Here is a 10,059-nt window from a genome sequence, read left to right on the forward strand (position 1 = left end):
TCCGGTGCTCCAATTTGGGTCTCTGTCTCTGTCTCCTTTCATCGCCTGATGAAGGTTAATATTCAGTAGAAATGACTTTTAATAATTTTAAGAAAAGTCAAAATGTTAGATGTTTTAATTGTGGTAAACCAAGTCATCTGAAAAGGGATTATAGGCAAGGTGTTCCTAAAAAAATTTTTTCTAGAGATAATTTAAACAGAAGACCCCAGCTTTCTGGAGTATGCAGAAGGTATGGCAATGGCTGGCATTGGACTAATAAATGCAGATCAACAAGGGTCAGAAAAAGTAACCCTTTGCCATTGAGAAACACCTTAGGGAGCCTCTTATAGGCCCCCTGACAAATTTGGTTCAATCATTCCCTGTCAGCATTGGGGAAACTCCTCCACAGAGCAATTAAAAGACTTAATGCCTATTTTGAAAAACCATACTGCTTGGGATGACAAAACAGTGTCAGTAGATAAAATAAAAATTTCAGAAGAGACCATAAAACAAGTATTTTGACACACTTCTATAAATGACCAGAGACCAAAGCTAAAAATATGAAGAAATGTTGTTGCAATTGAAGATTTACTAGACACTAGACACAGACACAGATTTAACAATAATTTCACCAAAACCTTGTCATCCAGATTAACCTCTTCAGGTTAATCCTTCTCTATTACATAAAGGATGGTCTATTATCATGATTGATTTAAAAGACTGCTTTTTAACTATACCTTTGCAATAACAGGGTAGAGAGAAAATTTCCCTCACAGAGCCTACTTATAATAATTCCAAGCCTATTAAAAGATATCAGTGTAAGTTTTCTTCCACAAATGATGTTAAGCAGCCCTACCTTGTATCAATATTTTGTATAATAACCTTTGAAAATAATTCATAATCAGTTTCCTCAGTCTATAATTTACCATAATACAGATGATATCTTCCTTACTAGCTGATGTGTGATTTCCCTCTTTATGCTGTGATTATGTTTTCTTAATAAAGAAGCTGTATCAGCTTATGGCAGGGCAGAATAAAACTAGGTGGGAAATCTGAACAGAGATATATAAAGAGAGTAGGCAGAGTCAAAGAGATGTCACATAGCTGCTGAAGGAGAAAGATACTGGAACCTTACCAGTAGGTTACAGCATCATGGTGATACATAGTTTAATAGAAATGGGTTAATTTTATAGGTAAGAGTTAGTTAATAAGAAGCCTGAGCTAGTATGCCAAACAGTGTGGTAATTAATATATTTTTGTGTGATTATTCAGGCCTGAGCAGCTGGAAAACGAAAGAACCATCTCCATTTACAAAATGGCACCAATATGAATCAACTACATTCACATAAAACTGAAGAGAGCTTGGGAAAGAATTCTAGACACAAAAGAACAGTGTTGAGCATGGCTTCTTGGTAGCAGCATTTTCTTGGGTGGGTTCTGTTTGCTAGAAGCAAGCAAAGGCATGATTCCTTTAAGAGAAGAATTTCTAACTCATTATTAGCAGCAAAACTGCATGACTCCTTTAAGAGTCAGCTTTCTAGTTTGTGCTAGTGGCACAAATGGCCCTGACTCTTTTGGGAGATCTTATTATAGGGTGTGAGCAGCATGCTACAAGCTGCTTAGTGGTAATATAGACCCATGCATCCATGGAGCTAGGGCTGTGAACATGGCTTGGAGGCCATGAACATACCTCTGCCGTGTTGGACTGGGTGAAGCCACCAGAAAAAGCCACAACATTAGTCCTAGCCACACCTGCTTAGCACTTTAAAAAGTGATCCTGGTCAAAAAAAAAGCATTATTGATACACAGTGAAGACAGATTCAGACCAGAAAAAGACCTCTAAATGAATCACAGTGTTGGATAAATGTACATGGGCTTAAGAGAGAGAGAGAAGAAAGAGTACAGCCATAGATAACAGGAGTAATGATAACAAAATAAATATTAAAAAGTAATAATGTAAAAAATAAATAACATAAAGATGGAAAACATGCAGAGAGTCTGGATTATACATATTATTTTGTTTTCTTTGAATTTCTTGACTGCAGAGAGACATTTGATTCTGGGTGCTGCTAAGCTAAACCAACATATATTTTTAAAAGTATCTTGACTTTAAAATTTGAGTCTAAGGACATGTTACTTTGGAAAAGAGGTTCTACTTTTGTTTCCACAGAAGATGGGAACCTGTTGGATTCCTTCCAGGCTAATGTCATTTGATGGAACAAGACCCCCTGAAAGGTCTCCATAAACCCTAAAAATACTTTGCCCAACAAACAGCAGGAAGCAGTTTGAAGAAAACAAGACCCAAATTCCCAAAATGGTTGTTTATAAATGTTTGTTTTTATTTAAAGGGGGATATTATATAGAAATGAATACTTTACATTGCTATGGCTCTTGGTCTATTGATGCAAATTTAAGATCAAAGTTATGTGTATATTTCTACTCTTATTTAGGGTATTACATTTATGTATAAATGTTAGAAATTTTCTTAATCCAAGCTCTCTGCCAATGCAAAAATCTCAATCAAGCCAAATCACACCAAGCCAAATTTAAAATATCCAGGTTTAATTCGATTCCTGCATTCCCCTGTGGCCCTGATGGGGAACCAGGAAGCCGCGAACGTGACCACCGGGGAAGAGGAAAGAGACCACAAGGGAACTTTCTGGGGAAGCAGTTTAAATAGATCGAGGGAGTATCCTGAGTAGATGTCCTGAGAGATGGTACCAACATGGGTGTCCCAAGAGCTTGGAAGCCGAGTGGATGGTGAGGATTACCGTGTGAGGACCTGCCCATTGAGGTCTGAGAGACCTAGGTGTTAACTGTTTCAGGAGTACTTTGTCCCCTGGGGAGAGTGAGGCAGGTTTAGGGGCATTTGGGTCCACTGGTGTTGGGGGCAGGGAGACAGCTGTCAGCATATGAGCAGGAGAAGGGGCCTTAAAAGGGAGAGATAGGGTAGGTACCCCACCAGTGGAGGAGTTTGGACTAAGAGGTGTTGATTAAGGAGAAAGGGCCTGCCATAAAGCAGCTCAAAAGAGCTCAGCCAATAGGGGAACATGGGTGGCCCTGAGGCAAGTAAGGACAATTGGGAGAAGGGAGGGGTTAGCTCTTGTTGATGAATCCATTGGTCCTCTCTACCTTATCCGAGAATTGTAGATAGTAGGAGGTATGGAATTTCCAAGAGATGTTGAGAGCTTCTGACACAAACTCCATGACCATGGAAGTGAAGGCTGGCCTGTTGTCTGTTTGGATGGTTCGTGGGACACCAAACCGAGGAATGATGTGGTCCAGGAGTACCTGAGCCACCACATCTGCTGTTTTCCAGGAGGCCGGAAATGCTTCTATCCATCCTGTAAAAGTGTCCACAAGTGTTAAGAGATAACGAAGTTTTTTATGAGTAGGCATATGAGTGAAATAAACCTGCCAATCTTTGCCCGGTTGGTGCTAACAAAGCTGGTGTAGAGACTGACCTATGTGAAGAGCCCTTGTGGGCTGGCCTGGGCACATCTGGCAGGAGAAGTGGACCTGTAAAATAGAATCTTGGAGATGGGTGGGGTAAAAAAGGGGCTCCAAGAAGTGGAACAAAGTTTTGGGGAAGCAGCTAAGGATATCTCGACCCAGTAGAGGTGCTGGACAAGCAGGTATTACTAAGAAAGAATGAGAGAAAAATTGCCCTGCAAGAATGCAGGACAGTGGCAAAGTTTTAAGTGGGGAGAAGTGGGTCCCATCTACCCCCATAACTGAAATTGGTGAGGGGAACATAAGGCCTGAGTGAGATGTTAGAGCAGAATGGTAGCTCCCATGTCCAAAATAAAAGTAACGGACTTATCAGCTACCTGTGCCTTTACCCTAGGCTCAGATAGTGTTACGGGATTATACCAAATCTGAGCAGCATCAATCCTCTGCATGGCTGGGAAGTTCGAAAGCTGGCACAGTTTCACTTGCTGATGTTGGGGAGGCTGGACCTCTGTGGCATGGCATAGAGGACAAGCCCGCATGGGAGCATTGTGATTTCCAGTCCAGGTTACTGGCAGACAGGGCATAACCTCAGAGGAGGCATTGTGCAATATCATGCCACATGACCATTTAGGCCACATTTGAAACAGCTTGCCTGTGTTAGACTTTAAGACAATCCTGAAGCCATTTCTGACAATTCTGAATCCTCTCAGCCTCTGTGCCATAGCGCTTCCCCTCCTCCCCTGGGAACCAAGGACCTAACAGCTACACTCGCACGTACTCAGTTCCTGAACAATTACCCATATACGTATGGTTTGGTTCGGTCCCCTGGGAAACGGGGTCAAAATGACCTCTTACCTCATCTGATCTGGCAACAGCTCTCCAGTCAATTATTGGTAATAGCCCTTTCAAATAAGCCAATCAGAATAGTCAAAGAACAACCACCCCTTGCTTCTGTGGCCCCTTTAAAAGTAGACTGTACCAGCTATTCGAGGTCCCTCGGCTTCCCGAATGCTGGGGGACCCTGTCATGACAGAATTAATAAAATCCTCATGCTTTTACATCAGCTGTGGTGTATGAGATGGTCTCTGGGGGCGACTCCTTCTTGGTGTTTGGACGCTAGAGTCCAACACCTGTGAGGTTGACTTAGGCTGGGCTCCATCAGGGTAGAGCCTTGTGGTTGGCTTCCCTTGTCCCCCTTCCTGCGACCTTAGGGCAACTGCTAAGGCCAGGGTCTGTAGGTTAGCTGCTTTTTGTAACCTCGTCTGTAGGGAATACTCAGCTTTTTTTTTCTTGGGCATTAAAAACTTCAAAGGCCATTTTCACCAATTTCTGTATAGGGGATTGGGGACCCTCCTCAACCTTTCTTAACTTTTAAGCAGAAGGATTAGTAGAAAAGGAACCTAGCCACTTTTCTATCTGAGAGAGATCTGGAGGAGAAAAGGGAACATGAACTTTCATGATGCCATGAGTCCTGTCACCTCCTGGAGAGGGCATTGGAGGGTGGAGCTATAATGGGAAATGATATGGGAGGAGACTGGGGAGGATTGGGAGGGGTAGCCCAGTGGCTGAGTTGGTCCAAGGGTGGGGAGAGGGGAGGAGGAAGGTGGGTAAGGTGGAAGTTGACCTTGAACTTCTGGATTGGGAAGGGGTGGGGGAGACAGGAAAGGAGTGAAATGTGGAGCATGTTGATCCACAGAAGGGGATTGGGTAGTGTGGGCTTGAGGGAGTGGGGGAGGGGCCAGTGCCTCTGGCTGCATGATCCAGCTGCAATTGTTGGGTTCCAATTCCCAGAAGACTGCATATCCACATATAACGTGTCTAATCTGCATCTCCACTCATATGGATCTCCTAACCACTTCCCCTGCCTTGCCATCCTCCCCCCTCTCTGTCTACTCCCTTGTCTCCTTCCCATCCCTGCTTTCCTGACTTCTTCCCACCCACTGCGCCCCAACCTCCTCCTTCACTGCCTTATACTTTCAAGTACTGACTAGCAGCCAAGAGCAGGGACCCTGGAGCCAGACACACTGGGTTCAGATTGGAACTCTGCAACTCATTAGCTGTGTTTGTTGGTGTTGGTGAACTGTCTAGGTGAGCAAGGCTGGAATTTTCACAGACAGTTCCTGACACAGGAACTTTTCACAGACAGTGTTTGTCTTGTCATTTCCCAATGTGCTCAGCATCTGTTACAAACTGTACTGAGAATTCTGAATCTTGGTTCCTGCTCAGGCTAGTGGCATGCACAAGGCTCCCAGTCAGTCCCACAGCACAAAGGAAACAGCAAGCATACTACAGTGTACTGTGTTGGCCAACATTCCTTCTTCTCCCTTTTAATGTGTGTGGTGGTGGCGGGGATTGTGCTAGTTTGAATGTATTTGGCCCCAATAATCTCACAGAGAGTGGTACTGTTGGGAGGTGTGGCTTTGTTGGAGTGGGCATGGCCTTGTTGGAGGAAGCCTATCTCTGGGGGGTGGGCTTTGAGGTCTCCTGTGTTCAGGAAACTTTCCAGTGTATCAGTCAGCTCCGTTACCTCTGAGTCAAGATGTAGGACTCTCAGCTCCAGCATCACATCTGCCTGCACGCTGCCGTGCTCCCCGTCCTGATGATACTGGCCTGAGCTTCTGAAACTGTAAACGAACCTCCTCAATTAAATGTCTTCCTTACAAGAATGGCTGTGATCTTGACAGAAGTGCTCATTCACATGTGTGTGCCTTCTTTTGAGCGGCCCAAGTCAAACTTATGGCCCTTTTTATCTGCACCATGTCATTGTCACAGTACTGGAACCCCAAGTCTCATCCCCTCTCCCTTGAATCTCTTGTTCCAATAAGAGCACATCTTTTCCAGTCAGTTTCAGAAGAAATTCCTTACAGACATTAGAAGTCCTTCTACCTCCAGCCTCCTACACTTGACTGTAGCCACACCCACTTCCTTCGGCGATAGCCACGCCCACTTTCCCTCAGGGATAACTTCTCTGAGCTCTTCCCAGGCTGGCGTACCTGGCTACCTAGCTGGGAAACGCAGTTTTGGTGAGACTAATGTCTGCAAAGCACTTTCATCCTGAGTGCTTGACAACACTATGTCTCTCCTGAGGGAATGTGGTGTGTTTCCACTCTGTCCTTCCTCCTGTTTCTTCACACTCTTTTCTCCCATGCTGCACCTGTCCCAAGCCTCCTTTAACTTATCAGTAACCGTCCTCCTTTAACTTATCAGTAACCGTGCCCCCAACCCCTCACACCCGACAGCCCAGCAAATGTTGTCGCCAACCATAGACCACTTGCTCACAAGGTACAGAGCAGAAGAGCTTTCTAGACTCAAGCCAATGAATCGGTACCCTCTGGCATCATGCTAGGGGCAGGAAGTAATTTGGAGCAAGACCTTCTGTTCTCACCTGCAGTGGTCTGGCCAGAGGAGAAGCCACTTCCCTACTGGCAATGCAAGCTCAGGACCAGAGTCTTCCTAGTCTGTAAACCAGGTGACGAGTGAACCCACTCAACCATTAGGAGTTCACATATTGGGGCCAGAGGAGATGATGAATCCATAAATAAGGGGCTCACTGTGTAAATCTGAGGACCTGAGTTCAATTCTCCAACATCCAGATAAAAAGCTGGTGCCGCAGCAGATGCCGGTAATCCAAGCTCTGAAGAGGTGGAGAAAGGAGGTCCTTGGGGTTCTCTGGTCAATTAGCCCATTTCATTAGGCCAGGGTCAGGGAAAGACCTTGTTTCAAAAAGTAAAGAAACTGCCATTGACCTCTTGGTGCACACACACACACACACACACACACACACACACACACACACACACAGAGTTCGTACATCATCAGGGTTTATTTAGTTCCAAGAAGTGGCAGGCAGAGTTCTTCCCCAAGCACCTCAACCATGTCTGAGCACCATGTTCTATGTCCACTAAGTCGAGGGACTCGGTCCCCTAAGTCACTATTTGCTAACATACTTTAGGCATGTTGTATGGCTGCAGAGACTGCCCCAGGGCTAATCCCTGGCGTATAAATTAAGGTATATTATTTAACTGGGTGGGTAGATCCTGAGCAGGCTCACAGGAAGATCCGTCATCTTTGTCCCCTCCCAGGAAGACATCTGTGGCATGTGTCACAGGCTTGGATGGCGTCAGAACCTTAGGTAGAGGGGGCTGTAGGGGCGGGTCTGGGGATTTCCTTGATGGGGGATCAACGGGAGAGCTCGTGTAGGTGGTGTCAAAGGAAGGTGGTGAGTCTAGCCTCACATAGGGGATGTTTGTGGGCAATCCGGCAGCCAGTCCAGAGTCACTGCTGTGGGGGACCGCTGAGGAGGGCTCCTGGAATAAAAACAGGCAAGTTACACAAAGGAACTGTGCCAGGGTCCCCTTTGATGGGACAAGGAGACCATAATGGACCTGCTGTAATAATCCAGCATGTCAAAGGGATGAGAGGCCATTCCTTTGGCCAGAGATGGTAGTACACACGTGTGCATGCACACACAAACATTTACTCTCAGAACTCAAGAGTTTAAGTTCAGCCTGGTCTACATAGTGAGTTCCAGGCTGGCCAGCAGTATATCCAGTGAGAGCCTATCTGAAAGATAAAACAAAACAACAGAATATCTGGGAGTTGTGCACACTTTTAAGCCCTGAATTCAAGAGGCAGAGGCAAGTGGATGTCTGTGAGTCTGAGGTCAGCCTGGTCTACATAGTGAGCTGAAGGCCAGTCAAGGTTTCTTGTCTTATTAAAAACCGAAGTGAAAATACCCTAAGCCCCGAGGTTCTCCCCAGATGTAGGAAGGCAAGGGTCTGGACCGTGGAGAGTCTGTTTTTCCTCCACCTGCTCAGTAGTGTGATGGGTGAGGGGAACCCACAGAGGTCTCTTACCATGCCTGAAACACCATTGCTCTGGGACCCGGCACAGACACCAAGCCTATGTCCTGGCAGCAGAAAACAACAGTCTAGTCCCTTGCAGTGTGGCTCTAAGCCCCCCAAAGCCTCCAAAATCTTTGTTAGTGCAGACTCACTTTCCCCTCTCCCATCTCTACTCCTAACCCTTCCACCTCGCACCCCACAAGCCTGCCTTGCTTCCCTGCCCACTTTCAGCTTCTCCAGCTGCCACCACACTAAGCCTTCCCGCTGGAATTCCCTCCTTCATCCTTTCTCCTCCAGGCCCACTTCCCACTTCATTGTCCCTCTTCCGCCTGCACTAGCTCAGTTTCCTTCCCCTTTCCCTCCTAGCCACTGGGATTCCAGCAATGGGGACTCGTCTAAAGAATGGAAAGGTTTTTCATGTGGGAAGCACACCCGGTCTCCTGCTCTCCTCTTCCAAACTGAGCCGCTGGAGGAGGAGGGTAGCTTCATACCTTTCTTTCTGGCCAACACAGCCAACAGCACCACAGCCACCACCAGCAGGCCCAGCAGAAGCACTGCAGCACCCCAGATCAGATGGATACTGAGAGACACAAAGGGATAGGCTGGTTTAGCCCTGAATCCCTAAGGGAGCTGCCAACTAAGAGCACTGGAGTAGTGGGAGAAACTGCCACTTTCTTTGGGAACCATAAATGGGAGGTAATGGAAGGGAGCTTGGGGGTAGGCCCGGATCAGGGAGAGGAGAGACACATTTTCACAGTGAGCCACCAGAGCGAACGGATGGTTGCTGAAATGGGTAGAGGTGAGAAGTTCCCCAGCAGTAGAATGAGTTAGCTGTGTATGTGATTTGAGATGATTTTTAAAATGTGTGTGTGTGTGTGTGTGTGTGTGTGTGTGTGTGAGAGAGAGAGAGAGAGAGAGAGAGAGAGAGAGAGAGAGAGAGAGAGACCGTATATGCACATCCCATGGAGCTAGAGTCACAGGCTGTTGAGACTGCTGGCAATGGACTCTGCCCTCTGCAAGAACAGCAAGGACTCTTAACTGCTGAGCCATCTCTCCAGCCTCATCTGGTCCGGTCTACAACTGCAAACCAATTGTGTGTTTAGTAGCCTCTTCCCCTGGCCCACAGCACTGTTTTGGCACCTTTTCTCATGCCTTCTGAACTCGTGAGGACCAGCACTCCCCGCAGGGTCCAAGGAGGGGTCCTTTGGCAGACTTCCAGCTCTATAGCTCTCCTTCTCTTCTGCCTCCTCCTCTCCTGGGCCAGGAACTGAGGCAGAAGGAAACAATCCGTGAGTGCAGAGCGCTTGTGGAGCAGCTTCCACAGCCCTTACTAAACGCTCAGGGAAGACTCGGGAACTCTGTGAAGATCAATTTTAAACCATCAAGGAAGGTGTGGCTGAGGAAATGGCTCAGTGGGCAAGCATGAGGTACTGAGTTCAAATCCTCAATATTCATGTAAAAACCCTGCCTATGGACCCCAGTGCTGGGGACCAGACACAGAGTCTGTCCAGGATGGTGAGCTTCAGGCTGAGGGTCTCAAAGTAATAAGGTGGAAAGTGATAGAACAGGACATCCCATATCATCCTTTGATGCTGTGCAGGCTGTGCATGTGCACACACTCATGCACACACACTCTTGTATACACACATACATCCACCACACACTCTTCTATACACACATATCCAACACTTGTGTGCACATACATATGTCCACACACTCATGTATACACACACACTCACATTCCTGTGCACACACATATGTCCACATACTCATGTATACACAC

At 46.5% G+C, this 10,059-nt stretch overlaps 1 protein-coding gene across 1 annotated transcript in view; it reads right to left on the reverse strand.

Annotated features, from left to right (window-relative positions):
* Positions 1-7,436: 7,436 nt before the first annotated feature.
* The window catches only part of Treml1 (triggering receptor expressed on myeloid cells like 1), a 3,836-nt gene continuing 1,213 nt past the window's right edge, over positions 7,437-10,059 (reverse strand). The window contains exons 3-6 of the mRNA XM_005359771.2: positions 9,417-9,543; positions 8,768-8,856; positions 8,289-8,341; positions 7,437-7,739 (exon numbers count right to left, since the gene is read on the reverse strand). Coding sequence (XP_005359828.1) covers positions 7,437-7,739; positions 8,289-8,341; positions 8,768-8,856; positions 9,417-9,543 — 572 coding nt within the window. The remainder of the gene's footprint in view (positions 7,740-8,288; positions 8,342-8,767; positions 8,857-9,416; positions 9,544-10,059) is intronic.

Source organism: Microtus ochrogaster, linkage group LG2, assembly GCF_000317375.1.
Source record: "Microtus ochrogaster isolate Prairie Vole_2 linkage group LG2, MicOch1.0, whole genome shotgun sequence".
NCBI lineage: Eukaryota > Metazoa > Chordata > Mammalia > Rodentia > Cricetidae > Microtus > Microtus ochrogaster.